The 20,981-nt window shown below is 40.9% G+C and overlaps 1 protein-coding gene across 6 annotated transcripts in view; it reads right to left on the reverse strand.

The window, feature by feature from the left end:
• The window catches only part of GRHL2 (grainyhead like transcription factor 2), a 164,004-nt gene that overhangs the window by 107,981 nt on the left and 35,042 nt on the right, over positions 1 to 20,981 (reverse strand). For all 6 annotated transcript variants that reach the window (XM_089898846.1, XM_089898845.1, XM_089898844.1 and 3 more), the window contains one exon: positions 6,344 to 6,539. In XM_089898846.1, the coding sequence (XP_089754972.1) occupies positions 6,344 to 6,539 (196 nt within the window). The remainder of the gene's footprint in view (positions 1 to 6,343; positions 6,540 to 20,981) is intronic.

A 20,981-nucleotide genomic window follows, 5' to 3' on the forward strand; every position in this document is an offset into this window, starting at 1 on the left:
CTACCACTTACTAATTCTGCCTCGGTTTCCTCAGCTGTAAAACAGGCATAATGGTAGTCCTATACCTCACAGGGTGTTTAGTAAAATTAAGTGAGTTAATTTTTTTAAAGCCACTTAGAGTGTCTGGGAATTTATAAGCATTGGTTAAATAAAAATAAAGTAAATCAATTGTCCTTCACTCACATGTCAATGATGAGGGTCTACAATGTAGCAGGCATTACTAAGTGCTAGACAGAAATGAAATGAATAAAACATAGCTCCTCTCATCTACTGAAAACGACAGATAAACATAAAATTTTAATACCCAGCACACCCATGTTCATAGCAGCATTATTCACAATAGCCAAAAAGTGGAAATGACCCAAATGTCCATCCATCTACAGATGAATGGATAAACAAAATGTGATATATACATACAATGGGATATTATTCAGCCTTGAAGATGAAATTCTGATACATGCTATAATATGGATGAAGCTTGAAGACATTACACTAAATCCCTTGTGACTCAAATCCATCAACTTCCCTGTGGATGCCTGCCTCCTGGTTCAGCCCCCGAAATCTCTTACCTGAGCTACGGCATCAGCCTAACTGGTCTCTCCTCTCCTTCACTTAACCCCTGCAAATCCATTTGGGATCCAGTAAGAAGATCCACAGTGATCTTTCAGTCTGACCCCACTATGCTCTTACTTAAAACTCTTCAATGCTTCCCGTTATTCTCAGGAACATGGCCTCCAAAAACTCTTCTGCCTCAACTTGGGCCACCCCCATCACTGCTGTGTGTACAGCCACACTGCATCTCTGACCATGCAATGCTCCTTCTTGCAGCAGAACCATCACATAGTCCCCTGCCCCACCCTACCCATGCCTTCTCTAAGCTAACTTGTGAGCTTACTTCGAGAACCATCTAAATGTTCATATCCAAGATTAGACTACAATCTCCACGAGTGTCCACCTTGTGCATGGTTATGTCCCAAGCGCCTGGAATGTAGCAGGCCCTCACTAAATTCTTGTTGAAAGAATGACTGAATCAATCAAAATGGCCTGCAAAAAGTAGAATCAAAGAAATAGGAGGAATAGGGATTCCAAACACTAAAACGTATTAGTAACTCCCAAAGACTCCTGGAAGTGAACATTAGTGTTGCTAAGATGGAGTGATGGCAGCTCTGAGCAGCCTGCTCAGTCTACAGTATTGGGCACAATGTGACAAAGGGAAACCTTTGGGTTTGCTCCCATCTGGGCCAGGCTGAACCATGTTTACCTTTGGTTTCCCAAAGACTGTCCTTCTTAGAGAAACTGAGACCTCTGAACTCAGGCCCCTTTCTCAAGTCTAGACCCGCAATACTGTCTATCAGACATCCCTACCTAGACATCCTACAAGCGCATCAAACTCAACATACAATTATCCTTTTCCCCAAAACCCTTCTTCGGTACTCTGCCTTCGTTAATCTGAGAATCAGCTTAGATATTATGACCCTAATTATAGGGTTCTCCCACCAAATCTCACACACACACAAACACACACACACACAATCAGTTGCCAGCTTTTTTTTTTTTTTTTTTGCGGTACGTGGGCCTCTCACTGTTGTGGCCTCTCCCGTTGAGGAGCACAGGCTCCGGACGCGCAGGCTCATTGGCCACGGCTCACGGGCCCAGCCGCTCTGCGGCATGTGGGATCTTCCCGGACCGGGGCATGAACCCGCGTCCCCTGCATCGGCAGGCGGACTCTCAACCACTGCGCCACCAGGGAAGCCCCAGTTGCCAGCTTTTATTCAAACAAATACTCAGTGATTTCTTGAACATACTGCTTTGTCTCTATGCAGTATGGCTGACTAAACAGAGTGGCTGATTCAGAGAGAACCTCACAAATGCTGACCCAGGAACAGCTACCATCATGTCTTACTTTAGGGCTTCATCATTTTTTATCTGGACTATTGCAACGAACTGTTCACTGGATTCTCTGCTCATAACCCACCTCCCTGCTGCTGCTGCTGTTGCTGTAACATGTATAAATCATTTCTCCAGTCTACCAGGCTTATGTTCAAAATCGTTCAGCGATGGAGAAAATGATGCCAAATAATATGACAGAAAAATTACAGGAAATTTCACTTTCTTCTTTAAGCTTCCCTGAATTTTCTATAATGTATATGTATAAGCCAAAAATAAAAAGCTGGTTTCAACAGCTTATGAATATTTCAACAGCTTATGAATATTTATTAAATCACTTATTCACTCATTCATCTAGATAATGTGAATTTAAATCATTAAAATACATAAAAAACAGGACTTCCCTGGTGGCACAGTGGTTACGAATCCATCTGCCAATGCAGGGGACATGAGTTCAAGCCCTGGTCCAGGAAGATCCTGCATGCCTCAGAGCAACTAAGCCTGTGCACCACAACTACTGATCCTGTGCTCTAGAGCCCGTGAACCATAACTGCTGAGCCCGCGTGCCACAACTACTGAAGCCCGTGCGCCTAGAGCCCGTGCTCCACAACAAGAGAAGCCACAGCAATCAGAAGCCCATGCACCGCAACAAAGAGTAGCCCCCGCTCGCCGCAACTAGAGAAAGCCTTCGCCTGCCGATGCAGGGGACGCGTGCCGTGGAGTGGCTAGGCCCGTGAGCCATAGCTGCTGGGCCTGCGCGCCCGGAGCCTGTGCTCCACAACGGGAGAGTCCGCAACAGTGAGAGGCTCGCGTACCGCAAAAAAAAAAATTTCAGGTGTCCAACATAGAGATTGCCAATTTTTAAAGGCTATGTTCCATTTATAGTTATTATAAAATATTGGCTATATTCCCTGCATTGTACAATATATCCTTGTAACTTATTTTATACGTAGTAGCTTGTACCTCTTAATCCCCTACCCCTATCTTGCCCCTCCCCCCTCCCCTCTCTCCATTGGTAGCCACTAGTTTGTTCTCTACATATTGAAGTCTGTTTCTGTTTTGTTATATTGACTAGTTTGTTTTCATTTTTTAGATTCCACATATAAGTGATATCATACAGTGTTTGTCTTTCTCTGACATTTCACTTAGCATAATACCCTCCAGGTCCATCCATGATGTTGCAGGTGACAAAATTTCATTCTTTTTTATGGCTGAATAGTACTCTATTGTATTTATATACCTCATCTTTATCCATTTGTCAGCTGACGCTGACACTTGGGTTGCTTCCATATCTTGGCTATTGTAAATAGTGCTACTATGAACACTGGGGTGGATGTATCTTTTCAAATTAGTGTTTTCATTTTTTTCAGATATATATCCAGGAGTGGAACCTCTGGGTCATATGGTGGTTCTATTTTTAGTTTTTTGAGAAACTGCCATACTGTCTTCCATAGTGGATGCACCAATTTACATTCCCATCAACAGTATACAAGGGTTCCTTTTTCTCTACATCCTCAAATTGAGTTTTATGTAAACTCTCTACTCTGCATTACAAAATATTTACAGAAAGCAGTATTTCAACTTTCCTCTAAATCTTAAAAATGTGCAAGAGGAGAGGTAATCCAGGTACCATACTTACTAACACTTTATCCTCTGAACCTGTGGGAAATAAAATACGTTGCTTTCCTAAATTACTAATGATTTTTGTTTCAAGGTGTGTTTCTCTTTTTCATTAATACAAAAGAATTGCCATCTAATACAGATACCTGAAATTATATCCATAAGAATATAAGATATAAAGAATAAGAATATAAGATATAAAGAATATAAATATAAGAAAAATATATTTTTTCAAAGTGTATCTTAATGTATTTCTTCAAAGTCTTATAAAAGCATTAACTAACGTATTTGTTTAACATAGTTATAAAAGTTACCAAAAAATGTAGTAATGACCCAAGTGATTAAATCAGGGTCACTTTAATATGTTACTAGATTTTAAAGATTGATAAAGGTATCAATTTTTCACAGCAGGGGAAGGAGAAGAGGGGACAAAGTGAGAGAGTAGCATTGACATATATACGCTACCAAATGTAAAATGGATGGCTAGTGGGAAGCAGCCGCATAGCACAGGGAGATCAGCTTGATGCTTTGTGACGACCTTGAGGGGTGGGATAGGCAGGGTGGGAGGGAGGCTCAAGAGGGAGGGGATATGGGGATATAAGTATACATACAGCTGATTCACTTTGTTGTACAGCAGAAACTAACACAACACTGTAAAGCAATTACAATCCAATAAAGATATTTTTTTTAAAAGGTGTCAAGTTTTAACTATTTTTTATAATAAAGGAAAATTGCTTTGTGATTCCTTTCTAGGGATGAGACCATTTCTGAACATTACACACTAACACAAAAGTCCAATAAAGCTGAACCCTCAAGAAATAGCCTATAACATGAAGCAGTCTAACATGGTAAGTTCTGTGTTTCTATACCGTCCTCAATACATTCTGAAAATTCTGACTCCAAAACGTTTAGAGTTCATCCTTGTGTTTTTCAAATAAGCTCCTTAGTCAAAAAGGATTGAAATATATAAAACAACCACAAACAAAGAAAAGAAGAAAGGAAAGCCTGCCAAGAAACCATCTTTGTTTTTAGGCTCGTTTTTCTTCAGGCGATTCCTGTTCATTGTAGGAAACTGCCCTGCTTACATGGAATGGAGGTTAGACCCTAAAATATCCTTTCATCTGGACCCCAATTCCCAAAGTTAAAGCCCTTTCTTGCTATGTCAGGAGACGTGATGGGAGCTGTACAGCTTCACAAGAGAGCTGTCGAAATCGGCCAACTCCAGCTCCGCTGGTAAAGGGAAAAAAAATCAGCCTAGACTGGCAAGGGTACTAGTGGAATGCCCTTCCCGTATTTCTCCAGCACTTTCCAACCATAAAAAATGCATTTATTTGAGTTAATAATATCCTCATTTAAAGCAGCCTGGATGGGCCAACCTATCAGTTACTCATACCTCGTGTTTCATCTTAAATAAGCACAACTTGGCTTGGCTTTCATTCTTCTCCCCATGGAGGGAGCCCTCCTGAGTGTTTTAATAGAGAAAATGGGAAGAAGCTGGAAAAGGAATGAGTAAGTTTAGAGAACTTTGGTGAAAGAAATAGGCCCGGGGGCAGTGTCAGAGTCCATGGTGGTGGGAAATCGTCGTAAAGCACAAAAACCCTGGTTTAGGAGAGACCCGGGGACAACACAACTTGCAGAAGTGAGACCACTGGGAGGAATCAGGAAGCTGAGACTGGTGCTTACCCAAAGAAAAATGATGCCTCTTGGGTGATTTTCTCATGATGGAGGGAGAGGGGAAGAGGGAGATTTAGTTCTTATTCTAAAATAAAGAGTTCACCGTGCCCAACCAGCAAAATAAACACGGCCATTCTCACCTTTGTGCCAATAGCATCGTAAGCCCACAGTGTTTACAATCAAGTCAGGCAATAAATATCCTCATTCAGTAAATACCTGTTGATTTTTTACACTTCATTGGTTCTAAGGGAGCAGGTCATAACAGATATAGTCCTTTATAGTTGAGGCAGACCATTGTTTGTTGTTCGATTTCCTGAAATACTCCTATTTTGAAAGTAACTATGGCAGGTATTTTTGTAATGCAAGCGAATTACATTCATTTTGTTTTAAGGGTTTTTCAAAATAAATATTGAGTACTCATCGAAACAAATGGAGACAGTTAGATTTTGGAATTGCTGCAAAAGCCTACCACTAAAGTATTCATTGGTGTATTCCTTACAAAACTGAAAAATCTAGAAACCCTGATGTTTCTTATAAAATGGAAAATCTAAAAGCAACCTAGGGAGTTCCCTGGTGGTCCAGTGGTTAGGACTCGGCATTTTCACTTCTGTTTTCACTGCCGACGGCCAGGGTTCAATCCCTGGTCGGGGAACTAAGATCCTGCAAGCTGTGTGGCACAGCCAAAAAATTAAATTAAAAAAAATTTTTTTTTAAGGTTCTCATTACTTAATTAAAAAATAAAATAAGAAAAGATAAAAGCAACCTAAATGCCCCAAAACTGAGCAATGACTAAATTATGGTACAGCCACACAATGTAATATTCTTTATTCACCAAAAATCATAAAGTAAAAATGGCAGCAAAGAAGGATCTGCAGTATGATATGAAGTAGAAATTAAACATAGATAATATGTATGCTTGTAAACAGAGGGCACAGAAAAAATTATCCTAAAATGGAAACTCCCTCGGGGTGGGGTGGTAAAGTCGTGCTTTATAGATGGGAATGCAGAGACGCAATGAGAACAGGAAGAGGCTGAATTCCAGAGCGAGTGTGGCAATGCCATTCATTCTCTGGCCTGGGATGAAGAATCTGGCCCCTCTGCCCACTAGAGAGGGGAGGCCCTGGAGGCAGAAAGTGGAGGGAGGCGGGGCTTCAGGTCCTACCTTGTAGTAGTCATACAGCAGGCCAAGGGCGGCAGCGCTGTCCTCATCACCGTTGATACTCATCATGGCCTTGGTGGCCGCCGTCAGGGGGTTCTCCAAATACGACTTCCAGGCTTCATCCTCACTGGTGTAGGCTCTTCGGGTATTAAATGGAGGGTCACTGGGCATGGGCACTAAGGCCACCAGTCGTTTATTACTGTGAAAGCAAGAAAAACACGAGGTTCATTATCAAAGAAGTATTCCTTTGATATCCGCTAAAAAATACACACTATTTGGTTAATTTGTACTTCCCCAGAATGGAAGAGAGGGAAGATTAAGACTAAAGTGACTGCCCCATTGCATTGATAAAGCCACTGATTTATTTCTCTACTGCCCATGAGAAGTAATAATGGTCTTTCAAAGGTAGTACAGAAGTAGTGTAAGTTGGTTTCCTTCACACTTGGCTTTTCACATCCAATCACTTCAGAAGCCAAATCATCTTCTTTGATTATTCTTCATTAGTGAATATTAAAATGAAAAACTGAGAGGGAACAGGTTTCATTTAACTCTCTGAGTTCTAATGTATAAATATGTGCGATACATTAAATGTAATCAACATGTTAACGGTTATTAAAAACTATTTTATCCAGTTTAATTTGTACTATAATTGCTAGCAAATTATAGACCAATCCAAGTCCCTTAATTTAAAAAGGCAATAGAAGCTACTTTGCAAACAAGACGTATTGCAGATATGCTGCATAACAGGGATACAAAGAAACAGGAAAGGGACGAACTCTGTATATGAATCCCGTGTTGCCTACTATATTTAAAGGACATAGAAACTACAGGTCGTAAAAAATCATCATGGGGAGTGAGGAGGGCACCTGGAGAACCTTCAGCAGAGGCAAGAGAGGAGGCTGGAGTCATCTGTCCGTCCTAACCAAGCCAGGCTCAGGTAAAGCAGCAACTGGCTATCAAAGCGATTTCCTAAGGAGGATGCGAGAGTAACTTAAATACTCACAAACCATGACAGTCCTCAGCAGCTCCCCAGCCTTGCTGATTGAAGTGAAACCAAAAAGTAACCATGAGACCCTGTATTTCAGTAACACCTATGTCCACGCATAGTAACATGACACAGACAAGTAACAGGTTTGCAAAGGCAACATGTATACCGATCAGTGGAAATTCAGTCACCAAGAGCCTTCTGATGGGCATTCAGTCACAGACGTCCCTTTTTGCTGATATTCCTACAGGGCCTTCTTATAGTAGATGGTCTCCCCGTTCACTTTGTGATAGAAAACTGGTACGAACTCCCAACAAAGGCTGTGTTGAGGGCCCTTTATGTGGAGGCATGGTGCCACACATTGGTGTAGGGTCAGAAAATGACACTGACATTGGGAACATATGTTTGGGGGCCGGGTGGGAAATCCACACTGAGCACAGTGGAGTTTCAGACTATCTCCAGGCCCCTGGTTTGAACTTTGTGCCAGGGACTTGGTGGAACTGATTGGGAAGAAAGAGAAAACGACCCAACTGTAAATTAATTGGATTAAAAGGTAAAATCAAGTTTCTGGAAGGAAACAGGAAAACCCTGGTAGAAGGCCTTTGTAACCATTAGGTAGTCTGGTGACATGGAACAGCACAGGCCCTGGAAGTGAGTCTTTGTTCACCACTTACAGTGGAGGAAAATTGCCTGAGGTTCGGTTTCTTCGCGCCTTAAATAAGGACAACACTATTTTTAGTCTCTTAAGGAACCTCCATACTGTTCTCCATAGTGGCTGTACCAATTTACATTCCCACCAACAGTGCAAGAGGGTTCCCTTCTCTCCACACCCTCTCCAGCATTTATTGTTTGTGGATTTTTTGATGATGGCCATTCTAACTGGTGTGAATGGATAACCAACAAGGACCTACTGTACAACACAGGGGACTCTGCTCAGTATTATGTAACAACCTAATTGGGGAAAGAATTTGAAAAAGAATAGATACATGTATATGTATAACTGAATCGCTTTGTTGTACACCTGAAACGAACACAACATTGTAAATCAGCTATACTCCAATATGAAATTAAAAGTTTTTTTAAAAAAAGACAGCAGCAAAAAAAAAAAAAAAAAAAAGACAGCAATGCCCACCCTACTTACCTCACAATGCGACTGTAAGAATGGAATAAAATAATGAATAAAACAGAGGTCTGTAAACTGCACAATGTTATACAATAACAGGTATTACTATCACAGCACAGTTCTATATTCCCGTAAAGTTTGTGGGTATAGCAATTCTTGGTTATAATGCAGAAGTGCTAAAGATAATCATTAATTAAAGGGAGACTGATGTGGTTCATTTAGCTATTTTGATTGAGAGCCCAAAAGATGCCAGACGCCATGCTATTTGTGGAGGATGCAATGGCAAATGACACAGGCACTGCCCTGTAGCCCAAGTAGCTTGCAGTCCAGTGGGGGAAAGAAAGCACCACTGTTGGGACTTCCCTGGTGGTGCAGTGGTTAAGAATCCGCCTACCAATGCAGGGGACACGGGATGGTCACTGGTCCAGGAAGATCCCACATGCCGCGGAACAGCTAAGCCCGTGTGCCACAACTACTGAGCTTGCACTCTAGGGCCCATATGCCGCAACTACTGAGCCCTCATGCTGCAACTACTGAAGCACATGTGCCTAGAGCCCGAGCTCTGCAACAAGAGAAGCCACCGCAATAAGAAGTCCACGCATTGCAACGAAGAGTAGCCCCCGCTTGCTGCAACTAGAGAAAGAAGATCCAACGCAGCCAAAAAAGAGAAAGAAAAAAAGAAAGCACCACTGTTACAAGAGCAATGAGTGTGAGAAATAAACAGTGTCATGAGTGAGGTTATATGACAGAGGGGACTAACCTAACCAGAAGATCAAGGAGGAAGCAAAGTTTCAACAAAGACCTGAAGGAAAGGCAGGAGTGTGCCGGTCAACGTTGAAATGGGCAGATGTGGGAAACATCTTTTTTTTGGGGGGCGGGAACATTTGTAAAGTGAAGACTATATTGGTAATGCACAATAATGGAATTTTCTGACAAAAGGAGCACATTGGTATTCATTTTGGAGAGTCAACTAAAGAAATTTATGTATTTTATATACAGTGGAATATTACTCAGCCATAAAAAAGAATGAAATAATGCCATTTGCAGCAACATGGATGGACCTAGAGATTATCATACTAAGTGAAGTAAGTCAGAAAGAAAAAGACAAATGCCATGTGATACCACTTATATGTGGAATCTAAAATATGACACAAATGAACTTATCTACAAAACAGAAACAGACACAGAGAACAGACTTGTGGTCGCCAAGGGCAGGGGAGGTGGGGGAGGGTTGGATTGGGAGTTTGGGGTTAGCAGATGCAAACTAGTACATACAGAATGGATAAATAACAAGGTCCTACTGGATAGCACAGGGAACTATATTCAATATCCTGTGATAAACCATAACGGAAAAGAATATAAAAGAGAATATATATATATATATATGTATAACTGAATCACTTTGTTGTACAGTAGAAATTAACACAACATTGTAAATCAACTATAATTCAGTGTAAAAAAAAGCAATTTATGTACTTTGATTTAACAGTAAAATGGTATTTCCATGTTGTGGAAATGACTAATCACAGAGGATAGGGCTTGATTTAGAGATAGAATTTTGGTAGACTCCTAAGAATCTACAGGTGGAAGAAATGAAGTCTCTGGGAGGACCACGAAGGCAGAGGTGATAGGCCCATGTGTGGCAGTGCCACCACCACCCCTCTCAGTCATTTAGTAGGAGCCACCCTGGGTGCCCGGTCTGCAGCCTTCACTTAGAGGGAGAAGTAGAGGAATCTGAACCCTAATTGTTGCATGAGCACCCAGGCATCATGCATACTTCCCAAAACGCTCAGTCTTACAGGAAAGAAGGGCTTTAAGTTATTTGCAGTGACCTCACCATTGAAAAAGATGGAGATTTTACTCTCTTTCTTACTTAAGAAAAGCTGGGAGGCGGGGGGAGGGTTAATTACAACACTGGCTAATTTCCAAAAGTTTAGCAGGAAGCGCCAGGGTGAAGGATAAAAGCCAACTCTTGATTTACACTAAGTAGTGCCCTGATTCACTTGAGAAATTTTTCTTTGAGTCTTCCTTCAAGTCCCTACTCCCTCCTGCTGAGTCTCCTGGATTGCTGATTTTATCTGTTCCCAGCACGAATGTTCACTCATAAATCTAGATTCGTCAGCTTTTCCCCTATGATGAAATGGTTGATGAATCCTTACATGATCAATGGAGAAAAATACCCCGGGAAAGCACATCCTTACTAGCTGTTTCTGTTCACATTTTTGATGGCCAAAGGGCTTTTATGCTCTCCCCTTCAACTGCATAATGACTTTGGACTTTTTGTTTTTTCATAGATTATAGTCTCTCTGGTACAGAGCACTGTTGAATAAAGCTTGGTTTAGTAAAAACAGAACAATCTCTCTGGTACACTGAGCAAAAATGTAGACTTGTAAAGAAGGACAGTTTCACAGAACAGCTTTTACCAAAGTTTGGAACACTTTCTGAAGGTGAGTTTCATCACTGTTCTTTTGGAGTGGCAATTCTAATCCTGCTCTGGTCAGCTTTCTAACTATCTTTTCAGTAGCTTCAGGTATGTAATTTTCTGGGTTGCCTTGAACACAGAGCACGTCAACTATAAACTTGATCTCTGTTCTTCCTTGGTGGAAAGTTTAAATTAGCACCTGAGTATTCACAGCAAGGCTAAGGCTGGGTTAGATCACAAATATTTTTTTTTCTTTCATTTGTTTCTTTAATCCACTACTTCATTTTGTTGATGTTGGGAGAAAAATTAAGAGATGAGTCATCAACTGAAGTAATGAAAGAGGTGGAGCAGTCATGCAGCTGAGATCACAACCAACAAGTCAAGAAAAGCTCCAGATCGCTCTACCACATGCCCTGGGACATTAAGAAGAGTCTAACAGGGGCTTCCCTGGTGGCACAGTGGTTGAGAGTCCGCCTGCCAATGTAGGGGACGCAGGTTCGTGCCCCGGTCCGGGAAGATCCCACACGCCGCGGAGCGGCTGGGCCCGTGAGCCATGGCCACTGAGCCTGCGCGTCTGGAGCCTGTGCTCCACAACAGGAGAGGCCACAACAGTGAGAGGCCCGCGTACCACAAAAAAAAAAAAAAAAAAAAAATTCCAATAGACTGCTCTCAGTTCTTAATCTCCTTGGATTTTCTTGGCCATTTCTCACTTCTGTAAAATCTTTTCCTGCTTGGCTTCTAAGATACTGTACAAGGGTGGTTCTCCTCTGTAGCCAAACACTCTTTTCTAATCTCTACTCTACCTCATCCTAGTCCTCTAACACTCATTGTTCCTGGGCCCTTTGCTCTTTTCTCTCCATTGTTGATTCGTATGGCTTTCATTGATCCTCTATCTTTTTTTTTTTTAATTTATTTTATTTTTATTTTTGGCTGTGCTGGGTCTTCGTTGCTGCGCACAGGCTTTCTCTAGTTGCGTCGAGCGGGGGCTACTCTGTTGCAGGGCGCGGGCTTCTCATTGCTGTGGCTTCTCTTGTTGCGGAGCACGGGCTCTAGGCACACGGGCTCGGTAGTTGTGGCTAGCGGGCTCTAGAGTGAAGGCTCCATAGTTGTGGCAAACGGGCTCAGTTGCTCTGTGGCATGTGGGATCTTCCCGGACCAGGGATCGAACCCGTGTCCCCTGCATTGGCAGGCGGATTCTAAAGCACTGCGCCACTAGGGAAGTCCCTGATCCTCTATCTTAATGACTAATAGATGGGTGTCACCTAAGAGCCAGTTCTGCCTTCTCCTTAGATGTCCTGTCGCCACCTTTAACTCAATCCAAAACTAAGGTAGTCACCATTTCTCAGTTGGGCACACCTCCCCATCATCTGTCCCCAGTCATCTAGAGCCAAGTCTTATGTACTGGTTTAAAATACAGACTCTGGAGCCAGACTGCCTGGGTGTAAATCCTGGCTGCACCACGTACTAGCTGTGTAACCCTGGACAAGTTAGTTAACCTTTCTGGGCATCAGCTTCCTCACCTGTAAAATTGAGATGTGCCCCCCAATGAAACTGACACGGTATAAAAGCCTCATGTGTGTTGGCTGTTATACTTTCTCTTTGTCCCTTATATGGAGTCAGTCACCATAGCCACAATCACAGCTTTGGTCTTATCTCTTCATGCCTCCAACTGGTCTCTTTATCCTTCAACTTTCCCCTCTTCAATCCCTATTGAAGCCCTATGGAATCATCTTCAGAGATAATCATTTTCAAGAGCGTACTATGATTCTTTACCACCTGTAATATCAAGTCCAAAATCCTCCATCTGATATTTAAGATTCTCCATTATCAGGCCCCTACATACTTCTCAAAATTTCTTTCTTTCTACTTACTTAACATAAGGAGTTAAACCATTTATTTGCAGTACCCTAAAGAAGCCCATTCCTACGTCCATGCCTTTGCTCAGACTGTTCCCCTGCCTGAAATTCCCTTCCTGCTTCTCTCCATCTAAATTCTGCTCTAATCAAAGTCCAGCTGCAAGATCCCATCTTCCAGAAAATACTCCCTGATTGTTTCTATTTGGGCTCTTAAGGGCCTCCCTGTACTAAGGACTCCTACAGTATGTATATTATTTACTACATACATTCTACCATTTAATTTTTACTACATAAAGAATACTGACTATGGAAAGAAAACTGTCATTCAGCTGTCAGATCCATCAACTACACCAAGAAAGCAGCATTCATTAATCAAAAAGCCCAGCAGTCCCCAAACATAGTCCACAGTCTGTCCTGCACCACGTCCCTTACCTGCCTTGGATTCCCAACCTTCCTGGCTTCACTCAAAGATCTGCAAACCCCTCCTCTCCAGCTTTGCATTGGCTTTCTTCTAAAAGCACCAGTCCCCACACCATCACACACACATCTCCCTGAGTCAATTAACACACCTAGACACCCTAGGCACTTATCTTTTAAAAGGCAGATAACAGAGTCATCCATTAAGTCTTCATTTTCTTACATCCACTTCATTAAAAAGTCCTACCTATTGATCCTGCCTTCAAAATATATCCAGAACTTGACCACTTCTCACCATTCCACTGGAAGCATGCTGGTGCAAGCCACCATCATCTACTACTTGGATTATTGCAGTTGTCTCTGAGGTTGGCAGCCTCCGCTATGGGCCCCCATTGATCCTCACCTCCTAGAACTCACACCCTTGTGGAGTTCCCTCCCGCATTGTATCAGACTTGGTTTATATGACCAACAGCATATAGCAAAAATGATAGTATGGCACTCCCAGAATCAGATAATAAAAGTGTTCCATCTTGGTTAAGTCAGTCTCTCCCCCTCCCCCTCCCCCTCTCTCCCCCCCCCCTCCTCATTTCTCTCTCTGGGGAAAGCAAACTGCCATATTGTGGCGAGGAACTGAAGCCTTGACCACCAGTCAATGAGAAACTGAAGCCCACCAACAACCCGTGAGGGAGCTTAGTACATTCTGCAGTCAGAGACAAGTCTCAAATCACTTATAGCCCCAGATGACAACTTGACTGCAACCTTATGAGAAACTCAGAGTCAGCACCAACCAGCTAAGTTGCCCTTAGATTCCTGACCGTCAGAAATTGTGCAAGATAATGTTTGCTATTTTAGCTGATAAGTTTTTAGATACTATGTTACACAGCAGTGGATAACTAATACTGTCTCTAAATAAATCTCCCTGCTTTTACCATTGTCCCCTCCTCCCTCCAGTCTATTCTCAACAAAGCATCTATAGAAATCCCATTAAAACATAAATCAGATCATGCTACTCCCATGCTTAATCCTATAATGACTCCCCATTTTCCTTAGAGGCCAAGGTCCTTCCACTGGCCTTCCAGGCCCTGCAGAATCTCTCCTCCTTTATGTCTCCGACCTCCTGTCCTGATACTCTCCTTGTCATTCTCCTCACTCATTCGGATCCTCTGCACTGGTCTCCATGTCTCCACCTTAGGGTCTTGGCTCCAGCTGTTTCACCTTCCTGGAATGTTCTTCCCCCAAATTCCCCCAAATAACTCTCTCATCTCCTCTAAACCTTTGCCCAAATCTCACCACAATGAAATTTACCCTACTTTACTTGATGCAGTGACCCACCTCGACCCCCCCTAGAACTTCCCATTCCTCCAAAACTTTCCGTCTCCCTTACACAGCTTCTACTCTTTCTTTCTTCCCTGGCAGTCACCATCTTCTCACACACAATGTAGCCTACTTACTGTGCTCAGTGTTCATGGCCTGTCTATCCCCACAAGAATGTAAGCTCCACAGAGCTGGGATTTTTGTTGTTGTTCATGGATGTATCATAAGCAGTTTGAACTATGCCTGCCACTCAATTAAATTTGTTGAATGAGTGAATAAAAGTTCAGCTGAAGAATTGAAGTATAAGTTGGGGTTTAAAGTACTATGAAGGAAGGGAGGGAGGGAGCTATATTTTTTACGTTTTCATAAAATCAGTTTATAGTGTGTTTTTTAAATTGGTTGTGAGCTATAAAATGCTATATAAATGCAAGTTGCCTTAATTTTAAGAAGCATAATTGTAAAATTAATTTAACAAGGATTGATCCTAAACTGTTTTTCTCTCACCTCCTACTTCTCACCTTCAAATTAAACAAAATGAGGATTCATTTTTCTGTTCTCCTAAAATGTGAGCTACAAACAAGGAAACGAAGCAGAGGTATGCGCAGACCAGAGGCAAAACTAGAGGAAGACTGAACTCTAATCAGCAAAGGTCTGCAATCCACGACGCTCTCTTCCACCTGTTGTATATCTTTCTCAACATTGACTTGAATTGGGGGCAAAAGAATTTTTTCCACCTCTCTTTAAGAAGTGAAGTTTTACCTAGAGATTATCATACTAAGTAAGTCAGACAGAGAAAGACAAATATCATACGATATCAATTACGCATGGGATCTAAAAACATGGTACAAACGAACTGATTTACAAAATGGAAATAGACTCACAGACATAGAAAACAAACTTACGGTTACCAAAGGGAAGGGTGCGGAGGGATAAATTAGGAGTATGGGATTATTATATACAAACTACTGTCTATTAAATAAACAACCATGAACTACTGTATAGCACAGGGAACTATAATCAATATCTTCTAATAACCTATAATGGAAAAGAATCTGAAAAAGAATATATATGTCTAACTGAATCACTTTGTTGTACACCTGAAACACTGTAAATCAACTATACTTCAATTAAAAAAAAAAGAAGTGAAGTTTTGACATAACTCTTAGGATTTCATGCTGTGCTCTCTGCCTCAATATCCCCCTCTTCTCGGTCCCCTCTCTCTCTCGGTCCCCTCTCTCTCTCGGTCCCCTCTCTCTCTCTGTCCCCCTCTTCTCGGTCCCCTCTCTCTCTCTGTCCCCTCTCTCTCTCGGTCCCCTCTCTCTCTCTGTCCCCCTCTTCTCGGTCCCCTCTCTCTCTCTGTCTCTCTCTGTCTCTTTGTCTCTCTCTCTCACACATACACATATACTGAGGCTTTATCTTGAGATTGAATTATGAATTCTATTTTCCAAATAGAATATCTCATCTTATGCTGAGTCTTCAGCCCTTGGAGTTTAGCCTTTATCCACTTCAATTTCTTGTAGCTGATTTACTGTAGCTAGTTACTGACATACAATCACTTCAGCTTCCCAGCCAAAGAAAAAAAAAGACTATGTTCAGACCCTCAACTTAAGAGCAAGATTTCAACAACTAACAATTATTCTTTCTTTGGGAATCTTGGCATTTCCTCCAGTTATAGAATATGACTTTCAAATGGAAACTAATGAACCAATCATCCTAATCAGGGTTAATGTCACAATTTAAATGCCAATGATGTTAGTCATTTCACTAGTAGCTACTTTCAATAATATCCCTCCTTTTGGTGCTTGCTAGAGGCAAATCACAAGAGATAACAGATACTTTCCATTGTTAGAACAAGGGTTGAAATTGATTAGGAAGTTTCTACACTGAGCACTTGTCCTTAATGACTCTAACCTTTTGCCCTTGACCTAATCCATACACAAGTCCACGGAAATAAAATGAATCCAAAAGCCTGGAATGATACTGATAATCTTATGTTGCAGATGGTTATATTTGAGAAAGAGGGAATTCAATTAATTCAGTGAAAATATTATAATGCTCTCCACCACATAAAATGCAGTTTTTAAAAATAATAAATTTTAAAACAAAACTTACGTCTATTGAAATTAGGATAGTTCCACTTTGGATATATTAACTGCAAAATATACTGATCCATTGACTGAAGAATAATCTCACGCGCTCTCTCTCTCTCTCTCTCTCTCTCTCTCTCTCTCTCTCTCTCTCTCTCTCTCAGGGGTGCCCTAGCTTTGCTAGTGCCCTAAGCATGTTTAGTCCACCTATTAAGTAATCAAGGACTGAGAGGATTAGGGATATAATTAAGAAGCTGCTGGAAAGGCACATCATCAAGCACTAGAAACAACCATGAGGAAAAAGATGTCATAATGGAAAGTAGAAGAAAGAGGACAAGAAAATAATATTTTGAACGGAGATAATTTGTAGTGCTCACAATCTATGAAACAACTAAAATTGGTTAAAATTGTGTGTGTGTATGTAAATTGAAATTCAAAATGTTAACAGTGATTATAGTTGAATTTTTATTTTCTTCTTTCTACTTTTTCACTTTTCAAATAGTCTTTAAGTTACACATACTTAATGAGCCCCTACCATACGCCAGATAGTGTTCTAAGCCCCTGACATGGGTTAACACATTTATTCTTTGTTATAGCCTTAAAGTTAGGCAAGGTGACCATGCCCTTTACATAGACAGGGACACTGAACAGAGAGTGCTAAGTTGCTTGCCCAGGGTTATGCAACAGTTAGCTTAGGCCAGGATGGCATCACAGAGCCTGAGCTCTTAAGCAACCTTCTCTGTTGCCAATTCTTCACTATGCTCTATTTTCATAATCAGAAAAAAAGTTACTTGAAAAGAGGGAACTAGAAAACAGACTGAATACAAGAGATTAATATGACAGGGAATTTTCTTACATGGAAGTAAATGAGATAATGTCAAAATTCAAAGTTCTAGAGAAACTGTGCAAAGGGGAAGTCTATAAGCTCCTTGAAGACAAAGATGACGTGTTTAAGTTATTTGTAGAATTCCAAGGTGCTGAAACATTCTGCAGGGTACACATGAGGCAGACAACACAAATAAATTGTATATGGGGAGGGATAGCAACTACTCCTCATCTACCTTTAGTTTGACACAGTCAGAAGCCATCTGTTTTTAAATATCCTGTACAAAAATATTAAATAATTGATGTAATAAAAATATACATTAAATAAGCAGGATATATTAAAAAACATTATATTTCAATAGTGACCAAAATATAATTTTTAAAGAAAAGAATCATCTTAAAACCAAGTTAGCTTCAAAAATTAAAAAGAGAATCAGTTCTTTGGAGGAACTTATCATGCTCAAATCTTTAGCAGCAAAAAAAGAAAACAAAAACCAAAAAAAACACAAGAGCCTCTTAAAAGGCTGCAGGACAGAGTTCTATCTCATGACCATTTCACGTGTTTACTTTTCCCTCAAAGATTTCCCTGAACTGAGACACATAATAACGTGTAGTCAATGTAAAAACAGAAATTTTGTTTTCTGAAGATTTTGTTTTGTTTTCAAGAAGACAGAAAACAGAAGATTGGAATAGAGGAGAAACCAAAGTCAAGAAGGCTGCACCCCTACGCTGGTGCAGGAGAGGTTAATGCATAAGTGAAAACTGGTTTTCCCACTGAGCCTGGTAGACTCTAACTCAGAGTCTTCAGCATCTATAACCAAGCCAGTCATAGGAACTAGCTACAGCGTTCACTTCTTAAACACAGGAGTTGGCTTTTGGGGGGGGCCCTAGCACCAGAAAGAAATAACTCGGTAAAACACCTAGAGTAACTTCAAGATCCCAAATGGAAACAAAGGTGGAGGCGGGGGGGGGTGGGGTGGGGGGCGTGGATACTTAGCTTAAAACAACGGGAAAACCCTCCAATTTGTCCTACCCAAGTTTGCCCCCTGGGACCTCACCTGTATATATGCAAAGGAAACCTCCAGGTACCCTCAGCACCCGTGACCACTCCTTCCACTTAAGAGAACAGCCCACCCTAGGAAGAGTGAGCTCCGCTCTGCTAACAAACCCTGGCAGCTCTGAAAGGTGAGCAGTCCAGCTCTTTATTGTTTTTTGTTTTGTTTTGTTTTTTGCGGTACGCGGGCCTCTCACTGTTGCAGCCTCTCCCGTTGCGGAGCACAGGCTCCGGACGCGCATACCCAGCGGCCATGGTTCACGGGTCCAGCTGCTCCGTAGCATGTGGGATCCTCCCGGACCGGGGCACGAACCCACGTCCCCTGCATCGGCAGGCGGACTCTCAACCACTGCGCCACCAGGGAAGCCCGCAACTCTTTATTCTTAATAGGAGAACTAAGAATAACCAGATATTTAAGGAAAACTAACATGAACAAAAGAGAGGCCCAAGATGAACAAAACGTCTTGTTGATGAGGAAAATAATTAATGTCAGATATAGAAAATAATGTTAAAAAGAAGATACTGCATGTGCAAAGCAGGCTACTATGAAAAAGAAATCATCACAAAACAAGATACATAATTTCTGAAATAAAAATAAAACTTTGTTTGAGAGTTGCATAGAGAAGAGCTGGAAAAAAAAGTCATGATCTGGGAGAGCTAAGCAAGCGTTTTTCCAGTTTCTAAAGAAAAAGAAAGAATTTATGAGACAAAGTTAAAAGGTATGCAGAATAGATTCAGGGGTATAATGTTCAACTGATAAGAGTTACAGAAGAAAGCAAGAGGATGAAAGGGAAAAATAAATAATTAAAGAAATAATAGAAGAAAATGTCCTCCAGCTGACAAAAACTTGAGCCTTGGGAATGAAAGGCCCCAAAATGCTAAAAAGGATAATAAAAAGAAACACATCTATCCATATCCTAGCAAAATTTCTATGTTAAAGATTAAATGAAAAATGCTACAAATACCAAGTAACTTTCAACAAAACAAGAAACAGTCAACCAATAAACTTCTCATCTGCTAAATGCTGCAAGACAAGAGAAAGGGGATTTGAACATACAATTCTGAACACACCAAAAGATCAATTAGTGTGATGGCAAAATAAAGACATGTTTGGTCATAAAAGGATTCAAAAACTATTCTACTCCTATATCCCTTTTGAAAGAATTATCTCTCAATTCAAAATGAAAAACAAGGCATTCAGGGTAGAAAAGAAAACTGATATAGCAATCAGAATATCAAATAAATCAGTAAAATGTTAAATTACTTGTAACTAATTTCTGATCATGGAAATGAAATTTAAGCCACTAGGAAAGAATTCTTAAAGATAATAATACCAAACTGGAATGAAATATCTGAGAGGGGATAGGAGATTGTTTAAAAGTGTCCCGAAGATTTTGGGACTTCCCCCGCAGTGCAGTGGTTAAGACTTTGCCTTCCGGGCTTCCCTGGTGGCGCAGTGGTTAAGAATCTGCCTGCCAATGCAGGGGACATGGGTTTGAGCCCTGGGCCGGGAAGATCCCACATGCCGTGGAGCAGCTAAGCACGTGTGCCACAACTACTTAGCCTGTGCTCTAGAGCCCGTGAGCCACAACTACTGAAGCCCACGAACCTAGAGCCTGTGCTCTGCAATAAGAGAAGCCACCGCAATGAGAAGCCTGCGCACAGCAACAAAGACCCAACTCAGCCAAAAATTAATTAATTAATTAAAAAAAGACTTTGCCTTCCAATGCAGGGGATGCAGGTTCGATCCCTGGTCGGGGAGCTAATATTCCACATGCCTCGTGGCCAAAACATAAAACAGAAGCAATACTGTAACAAATTCAATACAGACTCTAAAAATGGTCCACATCAAAAAAAATCCTGAAAAAAAAAATTTAAACATAAATAAATAAATAAAGTATCCTGAAGATTTTGCTTCGTATGGAGGAAGAACAATGGATAATGATTAATTCCTGATATTGACAGAAAATATTTTTAAATGTGTTTATTAAAAATTCAGTGGTAACAATTACTAGGATAAAGATAGGATGGAGAAATTTTAAAGCAGCAATTTTCATTATATGGTCTGCAGACCTCTAAGGGTCTCTTAGATTTCAGGGATCCATAAGGTCAAAACTATTTTCATAATGATACTAAGACATTTGCCTTTTCACTATATTGACATTTGCACTGATGGTACAAAACTAATAGTGGGTAAAAGTTCTGGTTCCTGACATGAATCAAGGCAGTGACATCAAGGTGTCCTTGAGTCACTGTATTCTTAGCAACACACATTCACAATAAAAACAAAACAATCAAACACAAGAACAAAAGATGCTAGTTTCGTTTCAGAATGTCCTTAACAAAGTAGTATAAAATATTAATTTTATGAAACTCAAACTTTGAGTACACATCTTCTTAATATTCTGTGTGACCAAGTGGGCAGTACACAGAAAGCACTCCTTTTGCATACTGAACAACAATGATTGCCTCAGAGAAAGTACTTGTGCAATTGTTTAAGTTGAAAATGAACTGGATGTTTTTTTCATAGAAAGACTAACAGGCCAACATCTATGTTT

This window comes from Delphinapterus leucas, chromosome 17 (assembly GCF_059928025.1).
Source record: "Delphinapterus leucas isolate spDelLeu-1000000601 "Yukka" chromosome 17, BTC_Dleu_Yukka2, whole genome shotgun sequence".
NCBI classification, from domain to species: domain Eukaryota; kingdom Metazoa; phylum Chordata; class Mammalia; order Artiodactyla; family Monodontidae; genus Delphinapterus; species Delphinapterus leucas.